We start from the raw sequence: 24,182 nt of genomic DNA on the forward strand, positions 1-24,182 counted from the left end.
ATGAATGAATTTAGTGCCAACAACAAGCATTACAATGAGTCAACCAAAGTGGCTTGCCTTATGTTAGCGACCATGGATTCTGGTCTCCCGACGAACTTTGAAAATTAGGGCACTTATGATATAAAACAACTCGAGGACATGTTCCAAGAGCAGGCTAAGCAAGAATGATTCGATATCGTTAAGTCCCTCATGACATGTAAGCAACAAGAAGGAGCTTCTGTGTGTACGCACGTCTAAAAGATGAAGTCATACATAGACAGACTTGGGAATCTAGGTGTCGAGCTGCCTAAGGAGTTAACCATTGACATGGTCTTGAACTCTCTTAGTAGTTCATATTCGTACTTTATCATGAACTTCAATATGAATAACCTCGATAAGACCTTGATGGAGTTGCATAGCATGCTCAAGACAGCTGAGGCGAGCATGAAGAAACCCAACAATTCCAACCCTACTACTCCAATCTTAGCCATTGACCGTGGTTCTGCTAAAAGGGACAGGGTTTCTCATCCTAAAAGAAAAGGAATGATTAAGGTCGGAGATATGACCAAGTCCCTAAGAGAAAGGTCCAAGTTGAAATAATTTCTTCTGCTAATCCAAGTGAGGTCGTTTGTTTTTATTGCCAGTCAAAGGGACACTGGAAACGTAGTTGCCCTAAATACTGGGAGGACCTTAAGAAGGGCAAAGTCAAGGTGACTGGCACCTCAAGTATGTTTAGGATACAACTCCATATCACATATACTTCTAACTCTTGGATTCTTGATACATGATGTGGTACTCACATTTGCTATGATATGTAGGGACTAGGACAAAGTAGGAAGTTGAGGCATGGTGAGCTCAACCTGATCATGGGAAATAAGCACAAGTAAGTTGTTAAAAGGATTGGGAACTATAAGCTCATGCTTGGTGGTGGTGTTTATCTTAGTTTATTAAATTGTTGCTTTTTGCCTGATATGGCATGAAACATTATTTTTTTTCATGCACTTTATAAGGATGGTTGTCGATTTTCTTTTGATAATGATAATGGTGACATTTTGGTTTATAAAAATGGTTGTTTTACTTTCAAAGCCAGTCCTTGTAAAGGTGTGTATGAAAGTGGTGTTTGCATAGGTGAAGTTGATAAACTATTAATGAATGTTGGTTCTTCTAATAGTGAATAAGATAAATCATGTTTGTGGAATTATCGACTTGGCAATATAAACAAGAAACGCATCACTAAGCTCCAATCGAATGGGATCTTAGAATCATTTGACCTTAAATCAAATGATGTATGCAAATCTTGCTTACTTGGCAAGATGACAAAGGCGCCATTCACAAGTCACTATGAAAGAGGCAAGGATTTGTTGGATCTCATCCACACAGATGTTTGTGGACCATTAAAATTCACCACAAGACATGGAGAAAGATACTTCATGACTTTCATTGACAATTTTAGCAGATATGGATATATCTATCTAATCAAGAATAATTCAGAAACCTATAAGGTGTTCAAAGAGTTTCAAAATGAAGTAGAGAACCAATTGGGAAGAAAGATCAAGATGCTCCAATACAATAGGGGTGGAGAATATTTTAGTCTTGAATTCTACGATCATCTTAAGAATTGTGGAATAGTTTCACAATTGTCTCCTCCTAGAACACCACAGTTGAATGGTGTGGCAGAGAGAAGAAATCAAACGCTATTAGATATGGTTCGATCTATGATGAGTCGAGCTACACCACAATTGTCTCCTCCTAGAACACCACAATTGTCTCCTCCTAGAACTAATTGGGAAGAAACAATTGTATCCTCCTAGAACACCACAATTATCTCCTCTAAGTGAGGTCGTTTTTTCTTAATGGGTTCATGCATGAGAAAAGGACCAGGATCTGTAATTGTAGCTTCTAAAGTGGAGTATTAAGAACTTAAGGAGAAACGAGCTTAACAGGGGGAGTAAGCTGAGCGTACATGCTGGTACGCCCAGGGTACACACCATTGGCTAGTACGCTTAGCGTACGGGAATGTACGCCCCGCGTACTCTGTCGGTTTGGGCTTTGCATTTTTGGGCCTCGATTTGGGCCATGCTTTGGGTTCTTGGGCCTTAGTGGGCCATCAAAAGTCAGATAATATGGGCCAAGGAAATGTTTAGGCTTAGGATAAGGCCCATTAAAGGGATTGGGCCTGATTTAGCAAATTGGGCATTAGTGGGCTTAGGAAGCTTACCTAGTATTGGGCCTTAGATATGGACCAAGTTGGGATAGGGATAGAACGGTCAATTTACCCTAAGAAGGATTATGGTATTGGACTAAGTGATGTTTGGTATTGGTAGTTCGGGAAGCCAAAAGGTCAGCAGTTCGAGAATTTGTCAGTCAGCAGCCAGAGGAGTATTAGTTGGGTTCAACAGTGCGAGGTGAGTCTCCTCACTGTGCATGGGTCTATGGCCACAATGTCGGTCCATTATGTTGTGTATAGTAGGAAGACCCGGGGTTAGCCCTAGATATTATTATTATATATGTTCCGGATTACGATCCGAAGCCGGGCGAGGCCCGAGGTATGTTAGTATGCTAGTTATACTTGTTGTCTGTATGATACTTGTATGTGCCTCGTAGGGAGGTGAGTGTGGGGAGGTCCCGCATCTCATCACTAGCTGAGTATGGACGGGGTTCCATATCTCATTATTAGCAGAGCATGGGCGTGGCCCGAGTTAGGAGGGAGGTGAGTGTGGGCGGGGGCTCGTATCTCACTATCAGTAGGGCTGTGGACGGGGTTCCATGACTTATCTGTAGCAGGACATGGGCGAGGCCCAAGTTAGACGAGGCCTTAGATCATGAGTAAAGTAGAGTATGTTTAGCTATTTGTTATGTGTTATGTTATATGTTTGTATGTGTTTAGCGGGCGAGGACCAGAGACAGACGGGGCCTAAGAGAAACATATCTATATACTGAGCGGGGCTCGTTGCCAAGCAGGGCTTGATACCAGGCGGGTCCCGATGTCAAAGCTAGTCTGATGTCGGGCAATTCCCGATGTAGCGGGCGGGGGCCCATTATGCGGTTATGTATGTGGTATATGGTAGGTTGGGGAACTCACTAAGCTTCGTGCTTACGGTTTTCAGTTTTGGTATCAGGTACTCTCGGTAGCAGAGGGAAGAGCTCGGGATGATCGCATGGCACACACCAAGAAGTTTTTAGCTTGGAATGTCTACTCTGATAAAATAAATATGTTTGGAATGATACTTGATTTCATAAAAGAGTTTATGTATGACTTGATCATGGTTGATTAATGGTTTTAAAACAAATTTTTTGGTCATGATTTTTAGGATGTTACAAGAAGTAGCCACAATGATGTCCATGCAATCAATGAGACTCTAGCCAAGGAGAACAAAGACAAGACTAAGTTTTGTGAGTACCATCAAAGCAAAACGCACGACACCAACGAGTGCATAGTATTGAAGCGGGAGATTGATGAGAAACAACTAGTGGGAAATATAGTCGACATAGAAAAGGACCTCAGGGTGAAATTTTATGGGGACAAGCACCAACCCAAAAGTCAAAAAGATGGGGGCAAGGATAACGAAAGAAGGACTGAGATACTTACCATCTTAGGGCCACGCCCATGTAGCAACCGCCAGAGCCAACACGTGGGCGTGTAGGTATACCATCAAAACATTCTCAATATAACATTTTCAACGCACGATCGCCGGCCAGAGCACTGGGATCCGAATGACCCTTTGCACACCACCGGTTCCATTAGCAAAAACTGTTTCGAACAAGTATACATCGATACCAGAAGTAGGGTCAACGTGATTTATGAACACTGCCTTCAGCAGTTACCAATTGAATGGAAAAAGCACATCCAGCTACCATGCCAGGGTCCGTTAGTTGGGTTTATCGGCCATGACATCTAGCCAACAGGAACAGTCATGCTCCCATTTACATTGATCAGCCATGATGGAACCAAACTGATAACAAGGGCACTCGAATTCTCGGTTGTTGACCGCCCGACTAATCACAACATTCTACTAGGTCGGCCAGTGTTGTTCCAGTTGCAAGCGATTCTGTCTACTCTTCACGGGGTTCTCAAATTCAGCATGGGTAACAGATCGGCAACGGTATTGGCAGCCAAGCAGGGTGGAAGATTAACATCGGAGAGTGGCAACAACACAAGCGCTGACCCACGAGTCCAAGAAAAGACAATGGGATGTATTCAGTTGGCTCACAATGTCTCTCCCACAAAAGGAAGAAAGCGCTGACCTAAAGATGAATCTGCCAAAGTATGAAGCGAAACCGCAAAGCAAAGAAGCGCCCAGTCACAGGCAAGGGCACCAGCCAGGACCACAACCTATGGCCGAGCTGTGCCCGGCCAGAGAGTGATTAGAAATTCAAAGTACATTTTGGCTAATGCATAATATGAACCAAAACATCATGGAATGAAGGAAATAGGCACCAGAAGCACCGAAGCTAGAGGCAGAGGACCAATCCTCCCACCACACAAACTTTCCTATGGGAGACAATTAACAGGTGCCCCCGATGCACTAAACGACATCCCAAGCAATGGTTCAAAACGCAACGTTGATAGGCGGGCCAAAAAGTGCAGGTGGCACTCTCACCATGCCACGGGGAGGCACTTCCCACGGTTACATCCAACACTGTGTCAAGAAAAAAGGAAAGTCCAGGAACCTCCTGAGCATGAACAAAAAAGTTCATCTCTCTCATGCTGGGCACCGTTAGCAGAAACAGGAGGAAACCCCAACCTATCAAAAAGCACTTGTAGAAGATGAGGCACAGAGACATAGCCGAAATGAGGTAGCCATAGTAGATCACTCAATCAAAAATAAAGCAGAGACCCAGATAAAGGAGTATGGTCGAACTCCGCACAGGGTAACCATACTCTAGGTGCCGAAGCGAAAACCGGGCATACGCCCTGACACTTAGACATTCAGCGTCTATTGTCTTATGTCTTTCTTTTCCTTTCAAGAAATAATATAATTTGCATTTTGAAAAAGCTTTCCAGAATTTTGTATTGCAAAAACACAAACTAGAGAGGTTGTGCATATTTTCCAAGTAGCAACAACGGCTGATCACCTACACTACTTGAGAAAAATTTATGCAAGGATGAAACCGCAGGTCTTAAAAGAGTCATAATCTTTACCTACAATGTGCCAATAACATCTCAGAGCTGAGAATGTATGAGTCAAAATTAATGGCACAGTACAAGGGGTTCTAAAAGACTCATAACCTTTCCCCTCATATTACAATAGTTAAAGGTCTTGAGGTAATGATCTCGACCTATGTATTGGAAGATAGACCATACAATATAGTCTACAACATTGACTAACATTTCACGGATTAACACAATAAGCCTAACTAAGCATAAAAATCAACGGAGCATAGCTTAGTAATAGAAGCTGTGCAACGTCTGAAGCACACATTAGCCAATTAGCGCAAACCCTGGAACAAGGGAGTGTGCAGAGAATAGTCTGTCCTTAAAGATACCACAGAAAAAATCATAATATATATATATATATATATATATATATATATATATATATATATATATATATATGTTAACATGCCACAACAATGTGTATACATACAGCAAGAAAATGAAAGAGAACACTTCCAGGAAAAAGTACAAAACAAAATACACAATTTATGGTTATTAATGACCAAAATTTTTACTATACACATAGTACACAGAAAAGCAACTAAACAATGAACAAAAAGGCAAGACACAAATCAGCCCTCAGAGTCTGAGGAAGAACCTCCCAGATTCGGCTTGCGAAAAAACTAGCGGAAGCTGTCATAATCCAGCTCTCCCAAGCGAAAGCGACCCGCGAAATCCGTCTCAGCTAGGGACGATAAAGCGACATCTACCTCTTCAGCCCTTCTTGCGACATAGCTAGAATCTGGGGCTTCAGGTTCTCCGACACTTGTAGAGCAACCACCCAGTTGATTCCCCTTTTCAAACCCAAAGGCCTCACATACCTCACAAACGCCTTGCATCCCGCTAGCAAATTATGCGTTCTTGATAAGTTTATCAATTACGAGAACCACTCCCGTCTCCAGCATCCATTGCAAACTACCTCGAGCGACTGCACCATCAACACGAGCACAGGCTAGTTGACGCTGGCACTTGGCCAACTCACTCGCCATCGCACCTTTCTCCTGAATAAGAGAACTCACTTGGTCCTCAAGTCGCTCTGATCGGTCCTCCAAAGTGGCCACTTGATCCTCTAAAACGGCCTTCTTGCATGCCACAATGCAGTCATGCTCAACAAGAACTCGACGCTCCACCTCTGAATCACGAACTTCCTCCCATTTGCCTGCCAAGGCACCTTGCAATACTTTCAATTGCCTCTCATTCGCACCAACATGACGAACCCGGTCGGCGGCAGTAACCATAATGGCAAAAGTCTGGGCCACGACGTAACAAAGGTCACCAGCCATACAAGCACTCGATTGACCTGCAAGCGAACTCATTGTGTCCGAAAGATGAGCGTATCTACTCCACTCCTGGTCGGTAGTGTCTTTCGAATGTAAGGAATCTCTAGTAATCGCCCAGCCCGAAGCGTAGGCCTCGAAAGACAAGGAGTGAGACGAAGTTCCTATTTCATCGATCAGGGAAGGCTTCTCGTGCTGAAAAGAACCTCCAAGTGAACTCGACACACCCCCAGACATAGAGCCCAAACCGAGATTAACCAAGGGTGAACCAGCGAATGGTGAGGGTGACGCCTCCGGATAACTAGGATCCACCACTATCTCTTTCTGCTTAGGCACAAAAAATTGACCGCCAAGAATACACTCGATACCGCCAAGAAGCTTGGCCACATATACAGTCCTACGGGCTTTACAATGATGAAGACCCACATCATCAGATTCTGTCTCCTCATCCGAAGACGACACCACATGCAAACTTCACCTTTTCTGAATATGAGCACTACCTCTTCCTGCTTGTACCCCCATAGGAAAACCAGAAGGAGCAGATACCGGTGAACGAACTAGGGAAACGACCCCAACAGTTGGCTGGGAAGGTGACGCAGGCCCGCTAGAACCTATATTTCCCCCTTCCACCAAGAGCAGTCCAACAAGCTCTCGCATGCGTCTTTCAGACACAGGAGGAGGAAGAGCCTCTACAAGATCGATCTCTCGATGACAAAGCTTACCCTGATAGTGACCACGCAGGGCCATCTCCAAAGAAATATCGGCTTCAGCACCTGTGAAAACAAACGCCAAAAATAAGATCTCACAAGACAACAAGATATCCTATTCTCACTCTTCTTTCAAAAAAGGGGGGAGAAGGAGATTAGTTAATACCGCATCTCACGGAGAGCATCTACGCCAACTTCCTGCGAGCCCTCCAGGCGGCACTCAAACCCGGCGCTGCAAGAATGAAATCTTCCCAGTTCTTCCCAACGATAGTGATGTTTCCCAGATGCTTGCCAAGGGTCAAATTACTCCCAAAAAACTTGGGAAGACGGTCAGAAAAGTCTCGGCTTCTATGAATCTCATGCCCCACAAGGTTTCGGTTAACCCAAAGCCGCTGCCGTTGCTAATTCTTCTTCAGAGCGTCTTGTTCAGAAATCAACTGACGAATGCCTCTTCTCTTCGCTAAAGTGCGGACTCCGGAATTCGTAGTCGAATAGAAAAAGTAACTGAAAACCAAGAAAGTTGGTACATAACCCAGGGATCGACAAATCAGTTTAAAACCGACGATTTTATTAACAGCGCTTGGGGTCAACTCGTCAACGGAAAAGCCACAGTGGTCCACAATCATGTTGAAGAAATCAAATGTCGGAAAGTGTAGCCCCACTTCGAATAGAGGGATCGGAACTCCCACCATCTCTTGAGGGCAGTCGTAGATCGATACCCCCTTTGCCATAATCATTACGCCATGCTCCGGTAAGAAGCCGAAGCGGTCTTGCAGAATTGGAACTCCTCGGCAGTAAGGACTCTACCGTAACGATCCATTTTCGAGAAAAAGGATGAACAATCGAAAAAGAAGTTAACGAAATACCCAGATTGATACAAAAAAGCCAAAATGGGGATGTGAGGATGAAAATCCTGGGGGAAATGGAGGATTTTAAAGGGGAAAATGGCGTCACGAACCGTCTCCCAACGGGACTGCCACATACTGACGGCGCTGCCTAAGGTCTGTCAAATGATAGAACTAATCTCGGGCATACACGTGTTGAGATAAAGACTCGAACGGCGACGATGTCAAAGCTGATGCATACACCTACAAGTATAAGGGACTTGTTAAAGTATCTCTCAGGGGTACGTCAAAAAAGAAGTCAAACTAACACCAGGCTTGGCCTGGTTAGAACCCATTCTAAAGCCAAGTTCGGGCCTTCGCCAATGCGAAGAGCGTTGATATGGCGATTAAGGTGCAGAGTCGCGCCTTAACCCCTTCTCTAAGAAATTACATCCTGGCAAACGTGAGACCAATAAGAGAGTCCCACTCGCCTATTAGACGATAGCCGCGATCTTCATAAACGTTTAGAAAATCTCCTTCTAGCCAATGAGGGAATGAGGCAAAAGACGTGACGGAGGACCTCCAATATGGGTCCACCATGTCGCACCTCACGAGGGAATCCTCAACATAATCAATTGAGGGACATGCCTCTTAAACAAGTGTAAAAGGATCCTTCTTCCATACAAGGAAGGGGACGAAATTCTCTCTTTCCTGTAATCTTCTACTATCTTTCTCAGATCTCATACTAACTTGATCGTTGGAGCTTCGTCTTGGGAACTCCTCCCGGACGTCGACTAACGGTCATCTCTCTCTTTTGCACCGTGATAACAGGAGAAGATACCCACACGGTTCTCCCCTACAGTTCCGACTCCATCCTCTCCAGCATATCACAACACTTTCCGAATTGATATTTCCACCCTATTCTTGGGTTAAAGGAAATCCAGTCTAGGAGAATCCAAAAGGACACTTGTGTAGCTAGGCATAGAAACACAAGCCAAATCGCCAGAGGGTTTTGAGTTCGTATAGAAGAAGGAGAACTGATGAAAGGTTATCTTTACGGCTAAAAAGAGGAGCCGTATAAATACATGACAAATTAGGGTTAATCTTCTATATTAGTTAGGGAAATCACGAAATTAATGGTATAATCAATGGTTACCAATGTTGATAAGATTTATCAATTAGCCATAATCATTCATATAAATTTGTATTTTTGATAATGTAACTAACTCAAATTTCCAAAGACCTTTTGGGGCTCTGTCCCTTGGACTCCGCTAGGGGCTCTACCCTTAGCACCATGCAAGGGGGCGCGGCCCCCTTGACCTCCGTCTTTCTGTCGTACCGGCTTATAATTCGATCTTATATATGCATGCACTCCGCATTCACCAAACATATAATATAGAGTACAAACGATAAACCCCTTAGCTCACATGTCAGTTTCAATTACACAAAATGTCAGGTGACACTAAAATCACAAACACAAATTACCTAAAAGATTTTTAAAAAGTTGCATACAAATAAACTTATTATTTTCGTGTTGAAAATTTAGACCCTAGCCTTACCCATTTATTTTTATTCGTGTCGTATCAAACCATTTAATTAAACGGGTTAAAATCCCTAACTCACGCACATTTATTTGCTTGTCGGGTCGGTGTCTAAAATTAACACCTATACCCACAATAAAAATATAACAATTGATTAAAGACTAAAACGTTAAGAGTGAAATAGTAATTTTCTATTTAACGGGAGAAAATAAACTGTCAACGATAAGCACTTAATTCAAAAACAAATTGAAACCGTATAGATGAAATCAAAAACAAAATCTTTCAGGACCTAATCCATAATTTTCGTTAAGTATAGGGACTATTATGTAATTTACTCCTAAGAAAACCCATAAACGGCTCTTTTATTTAAAGTGAAAAAAGAAATGGAGTGTATGAAATTGATGTTATCCAGTGGGATCTGCGATCCATTGGAGTTAAATCAGCCGGTTTATATGGGTTCTTTCTATTTTTTATTTGTGGAGATGCAATTACAATTTATACAAAAATAGATACTTAATTGCTTTAATTAATCCCAAAGATAAATGACCTACTGTCATATGCCAGCTTCCAAACTCTTCCATTTATACCTTATTACCATTATTTTATTTTATTTTGGCAGGATCTGTGATATTTTGTGCTCTATTCCTTGGGTTACCATTAAATTAATAATTTCAGATTTTTTAATAATAACACAAATTAGGTTACAAGTATTTTACTACATTGTCATAAATGCCACTTGATAACGTGAACTAGAACTATGAATTGATAAAATCATTTAGATTGTGGTGATTTTACTACATTGTCACAAAAGTTTTCTCGAAACTATCATTTGGTAAGTTCCCTAATTGAACTATGAATTTTATTTGTCTCCAAAATAAGTTTAAAATTAACTTTTTTTAAAGAATGGAATATATATATACTTATCAACTAAAAACATTAAAAGAGAAAGGTTAAGGAGTACAACATAATTAAAGAGGTAGGGGGTGTTACAGTTTTCAAGTTAGAAAAAGTGTTCACATCTTCAGGTTATCTCCATCCATTGAAATTTACTTTACTTTCGTCTCACATAGGTTTATTAGTTTACAAAACAAGGAACTTTTTTTATTTGAATTTGCTTAATAGTAAGTATTTATTTAGATAGTGTTTGGTATATGAAACTGGATTGGATAAAACTGACTTGAATTAGATTGAAGAGAACCGGACAAAAACCTTTTTTATAATTTTTGGTGAAAATACAACATAACAAAACTAAAATATATTTTTTAATCTTTATTATAATTAATTTTATCTGATTAGAGTACGTGTGATGATAAATAAAATACTTAAGACCCTATACACTTAATCGAATTTTCAGAAAAAAAAAAAGAAAGAAAAAGTATACGCTAACAAAATTTAAGTAAATAAAATTAAAAACTTAGTAAAAAGATGACCAAATTTGTAGATCACTTGACATTGACCTTCATCTATTTGATGTAGTCGTGTATGTTTTAAATAATCAGTGATTACTTAAAATACAATTAGAAATCTGAAAACATATTTGCTGTTTATGACTTAATCCAAAAAAAATAAAGATTTTTAGGTTGTTGGTTAGTTAGATTATGCTGAAATCTATTAACTATAAATATAAATATAAATACCTTTATTTTCATGAAATCCAAGTATATCTTGTACTTACGTTACCTATTTATTATATACATAAAAAAACGTAATTGATTCTTCAAAGTTCAAAGTCTCTTACTTACCAATAATATACTCTTTGTATTTTGTGAAAAGCAATAAACATTACATACACATAATATAAATTTAAATACTTTTTAAAAATGTATATGAATTATTTCCGAAAACATAAATACAAGGTCAAGTAATCGCAATATAAATTTATTTCATAAATATATGGCTTTTATAACTCAAAATTAAAATATAATCAATTTTATATATATTAACCTAATATTTATTATTTATTAGATTAGACTGAACTTATTGAATCGATTTTTTTTTAGAAAAATATATATTTTTTTGGAGGGAATGACTATAATCTGTCAAACTCTGTGATTGGACTGTGACGAAAAAGAAAATTAAGGTACTGTGACGTTAGCATGTACTTGTTGGTAAGAAAACAGAATTTATAGAGAGAAACAAAAACTTTCATCACATGAGTCAACTTCTTCTGCTTCCCTCTCCTTCACCCCACTATGCCTACAATCAACAAAAAGCTCTTACTCAACACCACCGCCGTCAGCGTCGGATGCGGCGGCGGCTGCCGGAGATTCAACCTCTCCAAGATCTTCAACCCAAAACCCAACAAATACAAACGAAACCACACCCACTACTACCCCGACAACCACCGGCGTCACCACAACCACCACCACTCCTCCACCTCCACCTCATGGAACACCACCCCAACAACCACCACCACCACCCCAACCGCAACCTCATTCTCACCCAACACCTCAGAGTCGACCCTGGACGAGTCTGAAGTTAGCTTGAGAGCGGTTCAAGGGTTTGGGAAGATCGGCGGCAACAGTCTGGCGGTGGAGAAAGATTCCGACGACCCGTATGTCGATTTCAGGGATTCAATGCTGCAGATGATAATGGAGAAAGAGATATACGGGAGAGAAGATCTGAGGGAGCTTCTCAACTGTTTCTTGCAGCTTAACTCACCATATTACCATGGAATCATCATCAGAGCTTTCACTGAAATCTGGAACAATGTTTTGGCTTCGAAGCTCATGCATGGGGAACGATCCATGTACATGTGAATCCATCAACTCTTTGCACGTGACTTCAACCAAGTCTTGATTATATGCGACTATCTATCTATCTACTTTAAGTTTTGATTTTGTTATATTATGTGACACAAAATCAAAATAGCGTCTAAGTATGTGATGTTATTAGCACTTTAAAAATGTCTACTTTATGTGTGCTTTCTGTTTTTAAGTCAAGTAGTTTTAGTTAGATATAGTTGAAGTTGTAGACTTTATTTTCAAGTGCTACTAACATCATTTATAATGTAATGTTTTAGTTTGTTTTATTATCTTAAAATGATGATTTAAGCCATCTATTATGGTTATTTTCTATACCTTTTTTGTCTTGAGTGTTCCTTGAATTCTTAACCTTTGGGTAAGAATACCCGACTTTCTGTTATTAATTTTGGTTATTAATTTTAAACTTGATGCATAAAGTGTGGTATTTATTAAACTTTAATAATATTACTGTCTTAAAAAGCTTCTTTTAGTGTCGTAAATTAAAAAAGTAAAGAGAATTTAAAAGGTAATGACATTGATTCTTTTACTTTACATGTTTTTGTTATGTAGTATTTTTATGGTTCAAATTATTAAATATTAAAAAACTTGGTTAAGAATGTAATTGATCGAAATTCGTATACAATATATTTAAATGTTTATATCGTTTTAGCTGATAAATCATATTCTTTATTTTTGAAAAAATAGTTTTTTAAAAAAAATCTTATTTAGGATATTTGAATACATGAAAAAGTGTAACAATCGACCCTACTCCTATTAGAAAACTATTTGCTTTGGCCAATTAATCACTTTACATCCATCTTAGCCTTTTATTTGCTTTGGCTTTGGCCAATTAATCACTTTATCAATATGAACAACTTTATATAAATTGTTGAAATAAAGTTACTTAAAAGACATTGTATTTTGTTATCTTTGTTTAAATTGGATAACTATGATATTCTTGAAGTTTTTTACAAATAAAACCAAGCACGTTATCTACAAATGAAAACCAACTATGTAATTGGTAAATTGGTCATTAACTTAGAACAAAGTTCTTATTGAATCAAGAGAAAACTGTTGTATGAATCAAATTCTCAAAACCCAACCGGACAAAATTGTTGATATCCATTACCTATGTTTATTATAAATACATTAAAAACTTTAAATAAGTCGACGAGTTTGAGCTAGAATTAATAAGAATAAGTTAAACTGCAACTCGATTTGATAATTTGATAACATTTAATATAAGTTCTAGCTTGATTTTAGAGTATATGAATTTATAACTCTGATTGTATAATATTAATAGTTAAGTTTATCATGAGCGGTTTGATAATCTTTGAATGAAATCTTAGAAGTCATTTATGATTCAGTTAACATTCACCGTATTTATAGCTTATTTTATACTAAAGGAAAATGAATCAAAATTTTTTGAATGGCCTTGACAGTTTAAAAGGTTGAAACACTCGATACAAAATGGTCTAGTTTTATAAATTAAACCGTCCATTAAATTGTAATTTTATTTAAAATAAATGAGAAAAATATTAAAATTAGATTAAAAATAATGAAGAAGAAGAAGTGGGCCATTTTAGTCAAACGTCAAAGATTCACTACATGGGGTTTGGAGAGGCAACACTTGTTTGTGTCTTTAAGTGGAAAAAAAAAAGAGCCATTGGGATTTGAAAGTTTTAATGACTACATATAACATAAACCCAGTGGGGGTTTAATGCATATTTAATGCCCAAATTAAATAATACAATTCTCTTTTTGTTTTTTACTTTTAGGGTGATATTAAAACTTTTAGATATCACTTCACTATATGTATATAAATGAAGGAGTTGAAAAGCGATATATATGTGATAATTGTTGAGGTATCTTTCTTTGTTTCATTAATGCATGTTTCATTAATGTACATGCATTGCCGATTGTACAATATATATAAATTATCAAACAAAACTGATGATAAACTTAAATTTCGTTCAATGAATTAACCTGTCAGTGAAATCAATAATCATAAGCACTTGCTTTGAAACTTGACAATGGGGTAGGTGCATTTACGTTTTTCTATCATAGCAAACACAAACAAACACACACAAATATATATATATATATATATATATATATATATATATATATATATATATATATATATATATATATATATATATATATATATATATATATATATATATATATATATATATATATATATATATATATATATATATATATATATCAAACATGAAGGTGTGCATAGAAAGTTCATGATTACACAAGAGGAGGGTAGAATTTGACGACTCTGATTTATTATCTTCTTTAGACGCTTCATTATGAAATTTATGTGCGTACTCTCGCTACAAGAAATGACCCGTATGCTACTGACATTCATGCCGACGACAACAGTTGTCGTCGGTATAGAGTTGACCAAATATTTTTTGATCTAGGTATCTATGCTGACGACTTGTTATAGCCATGCCTTTGGCTGGAAACGAAAAAGATTTATGACGTTTTTTGAAAACTTATGCCAACATCTGGTTGATATATGTTACAAAAACATAATTTCCATTTATTTATAATTCATTTTGCAGAAAAAGGAAAATGACGTCGTTTGTGGAAAGCGATCCCGACGACTTGTTGTCCGTATAGAAGATATGAGATCTATGTGAACTCTATCCGGATGACATGTCTTCGATACATATAATTATTTATTTATTTACGTAAAGAATGAAACAACATCGATCCTCATCAGCAGCGCCGCACCAAAATTTTCCTCTCTCTCTCTCTCTCTCTCTCTCTCTCTCTCAATCGACGATTCTCATTCAACGACACCTTCGACCAATTCCCTTCACCGTCAACCTTGATAACTTCTAGGTCACTCCCTTTATTCTGATTTTACTCTTTTTCTGGTTGGATTTTGAGATTTTCGGAGGGTTTTTTTTTTTTTTTTTTTTTTTTTTTTTTTTTTTTTTTTTGCTTTGTTTCCCGGTAAGGTAGTCACAGGAGGACAATTGGCAACAACACCAAGATCCAACAACTACCTACTTCCGGCCACCACAATAAGAGTTGCAGGTAAGGATTTTTTTTTTTTTTTTTTTTATTTTCTTATTTTTGATTTGGGGTTTAGTCCAACGACCACCTCACCACCAAAGGACCACTGTCTACAACCGACCGCCGACCAACAAAATCTAAGCACCATAGTAGGAAGAACATGTAAGGTTTCTAGCTTTTGTTTTAGTTTTGTCATTGATTAGGTGATGTTTGTATCTATTTAAAATCTTTGACTAGGTAATTGTTAATGTTCGAGTGGTTCTTTTTGGATGTATAAAATGTGTAATATGTTATATTTGAGTTGTTTAGGTTTACTAGTTTGAATACATAGAAGATAGTGATAAAGTGTTTAATTAAAAAATTCTTAAAGTCTTTTTTTTTTTTTTTTTTTTTTTAATTTCATGATAAGTTCTTAGTGACTAATTGATAAAATGCTTAACTGATAAGTGCTTTGTAACATCCCGAGTTTTCAGGTATTTTCAAATCCTTCATTTGGTAATTAAATATGTCATTTTGGTCCTTAAAAATGGTTAGAATTAGCCCTAGTGGCAAATTGGTAATTCTTAGGAGCTTGAGTTGTACGTTGGACTTACATATGGGTACCCTAGGCGTACTAGGGTGCGTCCTAGTACGCTAGGCGTACTCATATGTATGCTAATCGTATGTTTGTCCGGGTGAAAACCCTAACTATTAGAGTTTGTGGAGTATTTAAGCATCATTATGGACCCTTTACCCCCATCTTTTCAGCCTCCAAGTTCTGGAATCGTTTTTGGCAAACCCTAACTTCTCTAGTGTGTGTGGATGTGTGTGTGTGTGAGAGAGATAGATAGATAGATAGAGAGAGAGAGAGCTAAGAGTGTGTTTCTTGTGTGGTTGAAGAAGAAGAAGTTGCATCATGGTGTTTGGAGAGTGAAGCAAGCTAGTAGATCTTGGATCATCACTTCATAAAGAAGCTCCAGAAGGTAAAAAGCTTCTACCTTTATGTTTGGATTGTTTAGATATTGTTTTGGTTGCTTTTTGGTATTCTTCTTGTCCCAAGAGTCCCAATATTGTGCATGCTTTCTTTTGGTCGTTTTGGGCTGTCCTTTCAGACCCTACGATGGGTCCTAAAGCATAAAAATGAGGTCCATTGAGCTAGTTTGGTCCCTTGTTCTTTGTAGGAGGTCTTAATGGATTAATATCATGTATTAAGCCCTTTTTGGACGACCAAAGTCTTAAAGTTTGAGACTTTGTGGTTCTAGAGTACTTTTGAGTCATGGATCTGAAGTTTGAGCTTAGGTGCTTAATCCATTAAGCACTAATAAGGATTTTAAGACCTGCGAGGCTACGCCATGCATAAGTTGATGTACGCCCCGCATACTGAGTTAACCACCCCGATGGTGGTCAATGCGAGGCGAAGTACGCCAGCGTACTGAAGGGGTACGCCCCGCATACGCCTACTGTTTGGGTTTTGGACTTTAGGCTTTGGGTATTGGGCCATTTGTTGGGCTTCGATACTTGGGCCCTAATGGACTATTTGGATAAGTATGTTTTGGGCATATTAAAGGATCTGACCTTTGGATAAGGCCCAATAATGAGTTGGGCCTAATTTGGAAAATTGGGCCAAGTGTGGGCCTTGAAGTTAACTGGGCCTTTTGGATCAAGATTTGGACTTGGGCTGATAGCTTCATTTTTTTACTTCTTTCCGTAGTTTATTTTTAGTTAAAACCATCTCATTTTAGTTAATCTTCATGCATATTTTCTCTTTTTGTTATTTTTCTCCTTTACCGGGTGCTTTTCAGTCTTTTGAGCTTATTTGCGGGATTTATCGAAGACTTTTTGTTAACGGAGGCTTAGAAGAATGCGGGATTTATGGAGGCTTGTGGTTTGCTTGTGGATTTGAATTGGTACGATTGGGCTTGGTGCTTGCATAAACAAGAAATCAATTTGGACTTAATTTCTGAGCAAGAATGATGATAAGGCGATGTGGAATTGAGCTACAAAAGATTGAAGGAGCATTGGATCAATCATTAGAAGGCTTTGGACTGGCACAAATGGGATCTAAAGAGTTATGCATGTGGGTTGAAGTTGAAGTATTGAAGATTGGGCTAGATTGTATTTTAAATGGCCCAAGTCCCACATTCAGCGTGACCCACACGGTCCGCATGGATCCATACGCGGTCCGCTTGAATTGTGCTGACTTGATTCCGAGTTTTGACTTGTTGACTCTACTTGTGGAAAGTTGGTGGGTAGCTTTTGTGCAACTTTTTGAATCTGGAAGTGAACCTTATCTGCTGGAGTTTTGGAGCATTATTCATTATCATGACTTGAAGAGCACATACAATTCTCTCTCAAGAAGGCATTGAAGAAGAAGTTGAAGAATTGAAGATTGGTGTTATTTTCTTTCCACCTTGCAACTAGAACAATGTTTGGTATCACTATACTTTCTTGTATTTCTCTTGTTTTGGCCATGCTTGGCTAGATTTTCATTTGGTTGACTTGGATATAATTGCTTGAATGTTTTGGTTATTTTGAAGAATTTCATAAACTTGTGTTGAATATCTATGATTATATTTTCTATGAAAACTTCCTTCATGTTTATATATCTCTAGTCATGAATAGTGATATGTGAATGTTATTTTTGTTGGTTAAATTCTTGGCTAAGTAATGGTTCTTCAATTTAACAAGCAACAATTAGTTTAAATGTTTGTTTTCATTTCATTTAGACTAAGAAAATATTTTCTCCATAGTGGTAATGAAAGCAATAGATTACTCTTTGGATTTGGTGACTCTTAAAACCTAATGCTAATTGATTTTCACAAAATTACATGCTTCATTAGTTTTGTGACTTTTATTTAGGAAATGTACTATGAGCTTCTCTAGTCATTTTAATACAAAAGAAGAGTTGAGGCAAGTTATGCTTATAAATTGCTATAGCCAAGTTAGATTATAAACACAAGTATTGCACGTTGGTATTCTCATGATTATTTAACCAAATATTCAAGTAATGAAAGTCCAAAGTCAACCATCTTTCTCTTATTGATTTTACATCAAAATCTTGCTTTTGTTAAATTGTCCATTTAATTCATAGTTTAATTCTAGTTTGTTTCAAGTATTTCAAAATACCAAAACCCCCATTTTTAATTTGTTGTTATTTTCCAAGTATTTTTACAAAGAGATTTTTCATAGAGATATTAAATTGAACAAATCTCTGTGGATTCGATCCCTTTACCACTCTACACTATTTTAGTGTAAAATATTTAGGGTTATTAATTTTGTTGGCCTCGACAACCACCAAATTTTGGCGCCGTTGCCGGGGATTGGTTTATTTTTAATCAATTTGTTTCTTTATGCCCAAATCTCAACGTACAGGTGACTTGATTTACAATCCAAAAATCGAAAAAGAAGCAAGGCGTTTGGCGAAGGAAAAGCGAATTGAACTTGGTCAAACTTCCAACCCTCATGGGGATCCGTAATTTGAACCCACTTCATCAAGTGATACGGAACCCGATTCTAGTCCCGACCCTCGCCAAGAAATTCCCGAAACACCACCTCTACAACAAAATCCACCTATTATTGAACCAATTGCAATGGCGGACGGAGGAGAAGTTCCTGAAAGAACTTTGAGACAAAATGATGGAAACCGATGTTACACAAACTCCAACCAGTATCAATTACCTAGTTTTGGAAAGAGGTTCGGAATTGAAGTCAAGTTTAGTCCATCACCTCCCAACTTTTCATGGATTGGAGAATGAAGACCCACATAAGCATTTGAAGATGTTCTACATTATTTGCACTAGCATGAAGCCACAAGGGTCAACCGATGACCAAATCAAGCTAAGGGCATTCCCCTTTTCATTGGCCGATAGAGCAAATGATTGGTTATTTTATCTTCCTCCGGGGTCGATCAACTCATGGACCGACATGGCAAGACCTTTTCTTGATAAATTCTATCCCGCTTCAAGAGTCTCGAGTCTTAGAAATGAGATTTGTGGAATCCGCCAAGGTCAAAATGAGACTTTTCATGATTATTGGGAGAGGTTCAACAACTTGTGTTATACTTGCCCATAACACCAAATTCCGAAACAACACCTCATTCAACACTTCTATGAGGGATTCTTGCCAATGGAGAGAAGACTAGTTGATGCCTCAAGTGGTGATGATGTCTTTAGTAAAACCCCACAACAAACAAGACAATTTTTCAACACCATAGCCATGAATAGCCAACACTTTGGCCCACGCTAAGACATGAAAAGAGACACACAACACAATTAAAGTCAATGAAGTGGGATCATCGAACCTAGAGTCTCAAATCAAAGACTTAACCTCCGTTATTCAAAAGCTAGCCATGGGACAAACTCCACAAGTGATAGTTTGTGGGATATGTGCAACAATAGAACACCCTACGGATATGTGCCCAATTCTTCAAGAAGATGCAGAACATGTAAATGCCACGGGAGAGTTCCAAAATTACCACAACAACCCATCCGGTTACTAAAATGCTTACAAATCAAGTTGGAAGCCAAATCCCAACATGAGCTACAACCCAAGACCATTGCCTCAAAATGCATTGGTTAGACCACCATATCCGCCACTACAACCTCATTACCAACATCCACAACCACACTATCAATCCAAACCACACCCTCCACACCACCAGCAACCTCCTCAATCCCAACCAAGCAGCTCTGGACTGTCCTTTGAAGACATTGTCAAAACCCTAGCCACTAGTACCCAACAAGTCCAAAAAGAGACAAGAACTAGTATCTCCAACCTTGAAGCGCAAATGGGAGATATAGTTACATCCATAAGCAAGTTGGAGTCCCGTGGGAAATTGCCTTCTCAAACCAAAAAGAACCCAAATGTCAATGAGGTGACTTTGAGAAGTGGCAAACAAATTGGGGAAAGCAGTTCAAAGAATAAGCCAAGGGATGAAGAGGAAGAAATAGAAGTCATTCCCGTTGAAAAATCTATAGTCAAGAATGATGCACAAGCTGGAGCCCTAAAGAAGACAGCCCCTCTAGTGACTCCAATAGCCACTCAATCGCCATTCCCCTCCCGACTTGTAACTTCGAAGAAGAAAATGGAGGAGAAAGAGATTTTGGACACCTTCTGAAAGGTGGAAGTAAACATCCCTCTACTTGATGCAATCAAGCAAATCCCGAGATATGGAAAGTTTTTGAAAGAACTTTGTACCAAAAAGAGGAAGTTGAAGGGAAATGAGAAAACTTCAATGAATGAAAATGCATCCGCAGTTTTACAAAGGAAGCTTCCACCTAAGTGCAAAGATCCGGGAATGTTTACGGTTCCTTACAAGATAGGAGATGTCACTTTTAGTAGTGTCATGCTTGACCTTGGTGCTTCTATTAATGTCATGCCCCATTCAGTGTATGAATCATTGAATGTTGGACCTTTAAGTGAAATCAGTGTCATAATCTCTCTTGCGGATAAAGCAAGTGGCTTTGCTAGAGGTGTCTTGGAAGATGTCCTAGTGCAAGTAAACCAATTGGTCTTCCCAGCGGATTTCTATGTGATTGATCTAAATGAACAAGTCTCCTCAAAGTCGGGTATAATTTTACTTGGGAGACCATTCTTGAAGACGGCTAGAACAAAGATTGATGTGTATGCGGGAAGCTTAACAATGGAGTTTGATGGTGAAACAATAAGTTTTAACACTTATGATGCTATGAGATATCCTAGTGATATTTTATCATTGTGTTTTATTGATGTTATTGAACCATTAACCCAAGAGTTGTTCGAGTTGTCTAATGGTGACATTTTGGAGATGGTTTTGAGCAAAGGGTTTGAGTGTGGAAAGTTAGCCAAGAAGTTGAAGCTCTACTCACTAGACCCCGAAGTTGAAAGATTGGTTACCAATTTGGAGATCAAGAAGACCACTCAATTTAGGCCCCGTTTGATACGCATCTTTCCAGGTCCAAACAGATCTTTCTGGCTGAATGGACCGGAAAGACTGTTTGATTTGCACAAAAGAAATGGTCTTTCCCGGTAAGATATGTCTTTCCCAGAAAGCCCCAAAATCACATCTTTCTGGCTGAATGGGCTGGAAAGATAATTATACACCAAATCCCACCTCTTTCTTTCGTTATTGGATTATTAATTTTTTTAAATAACTTTTTTAAAATTTATTTTTTATTGAATTATTACTTTTTTTCATCATTCAGCACAGTCAATCAGATGCAACAATCAAACAGCATGGTTTCTTTCCCAGTCAGAAAACTTTCCCAGACAGCACTTTACCAGACAACACTTTCCCAGACAAAAACTATCAAACGGGACCTTAGTGTGAAGCAAATTGAATTACCTCAAACTCACACAAGATTGCCACCCTCCCTTGTTCAACCTCCGGAATTAGAATTGAAGGTCCTTCCTCAACATTTGAAGTATGCTTACTTGGGCAAGAATGAGACTCTTCTGGTTATCATTTCGACTCATCTAACCGAATTTGAGGAAGAGCAACTCCTCAAGGTGTTAAAGGAACACAAGGAAGCCATGGGTTGGACGATTGCGGATATCAAGGGATTGAGCCCCTCCACTTGTATGCATAAAATCTTAATGGAGGATGAATGTAAGCCAAGTAGAGACGTGCAAAGAAGGTTGAATCCGCCAATGATGGAAGTGGTCAAGAAAGAGATTTTGAAGCTCCTAGATGCAGGAATGATCTATACAATCTCGGATAGCAAATGGGTGAGCCCGGTGCAAGTCGTTCCAAAGAAGATGAGAATCACGGTAGTCGAGAACAACAAATGTATAATGGTCCCCACACGTGTGCAAAATGGGTGGAGAGTATGTATTGACTACCGCAAACTCAATGCAAGCACACGAAACGATCATTTTCCACTACCTTTCATTGACCAAATGTTAGAAAGGTTGGCCGGAAAATCCCACTATTGTTGTCTCGATGGGTATTCCAGTTTTCACCAAATCCCGGTGGCACCGGAAGACCAAGAAAAGATAACATTTGCATGTCTATTTGGCGCTTTTGCATTCCGGAGAATGCCATTCGGATTGTGTAACACCCCGACCACTTTCCAATGTTGTATGGTTAATATCTTTTCGGAATATGTTGAAAATATAATTGAAGTTTTCATGGATGATTTTACGGTATATGGAAACTCCTTTCAAGAGTGTTTGACCAATATCACTAAAATTTTAAAAAGATGATTGAAACGAATTTGGTTTTAAACTTTGAAAAATGTCATTTTATGGTGAGTCAAGGTCTTATTTTGGGTCACATTGTGTCAAAGAAAGGAATTGAGGTAGATAAGGCCAAGATAGATGTTATTCAAAGCTTACCTTACTCGACTTGTGTTTGGAAAGTTCGCTCTTTTTTGGGCCATGCAGGTTTCTACCGGAGATTCATCAAAGATTTTTCAAAGATAACAAGACCAATGTGCCAACTCTTGCAAAAGGATGTTGATTTCAAGTTCAATGAGGCGTGCAAAGAAGCTTTCGATAAGCTCGAAGAGTTGCTTACATCTGCCCCCATCATGCAAGCACCAAATTGGGATCTCCCCTTTGAGATTATGTGTGATGCAAGCAACTATGCAATAGGCGCCGTTTTGGGTCAAAAGAATGGACGTGCCTCCCATGTGATCTACTATGCATCGAGAAAACGAGACAATGCTCAAAGCAACTACTCTACTACGGAGAAGGAGCTATTGGTCATAGTGTTCGCCTTGGAGAAATTTAGACAATACCTACTTGGTACCAAGGTCATTGTGTATTCGGATCACGCAGCTCTTAAGTACTTGATGACGAAGAAAGATGCAAAGCCTAGACTCATCCAATGGATTTTATTGTTACAAGAATTTGATTTGGAAATACGGGACAAGAGTGGATGCGAGAACCCTGTTGCCGACCACCTAAGTCGGATCACTTCAAATGAAACTCCTCTCCCTTTGTGGGACGAGTTCCCGGATGAGCATCTCTTTTCCTTTACTCAATCTACTCCTTGGTATGCCGATATCGTTAACTTTTTGGTCACAAAGAGGTATCCCAACACCTTTTCACGTGCTCAAAAATGCAAGCTCAAAAGTGATGCAAAATACTATGTGTGGGATGAGCCTTATTTTTGGAAACATTGTCCCGATCAAATTATTAGGCGATGTGTGCCCCAGCGAGAGCATCAATCCAATTTACAATTTTGTCATGAACTTGCTTATGGGGGACACTTCGGGCCTAGCCGGACCTTGAGAAAGGTCCTTGAGTGTGGACTATTTTGGCCAACCATGTCATGCGATTGTTACTTGTTTTGCAAAAGTTGTGAACGGTGCCAAAAGACAGGAAACATTTCACATAAAAATCAAATGCCACAAAATCCAATCCTTGTTTGTGAAGTTTTTGACGTATGGGGGATTGATTTCATGGGCCCATTTCTCATTTCATTTGGAAACGTTTACATCTTGCTCGTGGTTGACTATGTTTCTAAGTGGGTTGAAGCCAAAGCTACACGATCGGATGATGCCAAGACGGTTATCGAGTTTTTGAAGTCTAATGTTTTTGTGAGATTTGGTGTGCCTAGGGCTTTGATTAGTGATAGGGGGACGCACTTTTGCAACAAGATGATGGAGGCTTTATTGAATAAGTACAACGTGACCCACCGTGTTTCAACAACCTATCACACTCAAACGAATGGTCAAGCGGAAGTCTCGAATCTTGAAGTGAAGAGTATACTTGAGAAAACGGTGAATCCCTCAAGAAAAGACTGGAGTTCAAGGCTTCATGATGCCTTGTGGGCCTATCGGAGCGCATACAAGACCCCGATAGGAATGTCTCCATTTAGGTTGGTTTTTGGAAAACCATATCATCTTCTCGTGGAATTGGAACACCGTGCATTTTGGGCGGTCAAACAATGCAACTTCGACATTGATGAGGTGAGAAGGCATAGAAAGCTTCAACTTCAAGAGTTGG

The 24,182-nt window shown here is 38.8% G+C and overlaps 1 protein-coding gene across 1 annotated transcript; it reads left to right on the top strand.

The window, feature by feature from the left end:
- Positions 1-11,576: 11,576 nt before the first annotated feature.
- Positions 11,577-12,563, top strand: LOC111883258 (transcription repressor OFP6). The gene has a single exon (XM_023879594.3). It carries the CDS (start codon positions 11,679-11,681, stop codon positions 12,243-12,245), a length of 567 nt encoding a protein of 188 aa, XP_023735362.1. The 5' UTR covers positions 11,577-11,678; the 3' UTR covers positions 12,246-12,563.
- Positions 12,564-24,182: the final 11,619 nt, after the last annotated feature.

The sequence above is a fragment of the Lactuca sativa genome, chromosome 6, assembly GCF_002870075.4.
Source record: "Lactuca sativa cultivar Salinas chromosome 6, Lsat_Salinas_v11, whole genome shotgun sequence".
NCBI lineage: Eukaryota > Viridiplantae > Streptophyta > Magnoliopsida > Asterales > Asteraceae > Lactuca > Lactuca sativa.

What these genes read in the sequence shown, in the direction of transcription:
- LOC111883258 (XM_023879594.3), top strand. Translation starts at nt 11,679, where the DNA reads ATGCCTACAATCAACAAAAAGCTCTTACTCAACACCACCGCCGTCAGC.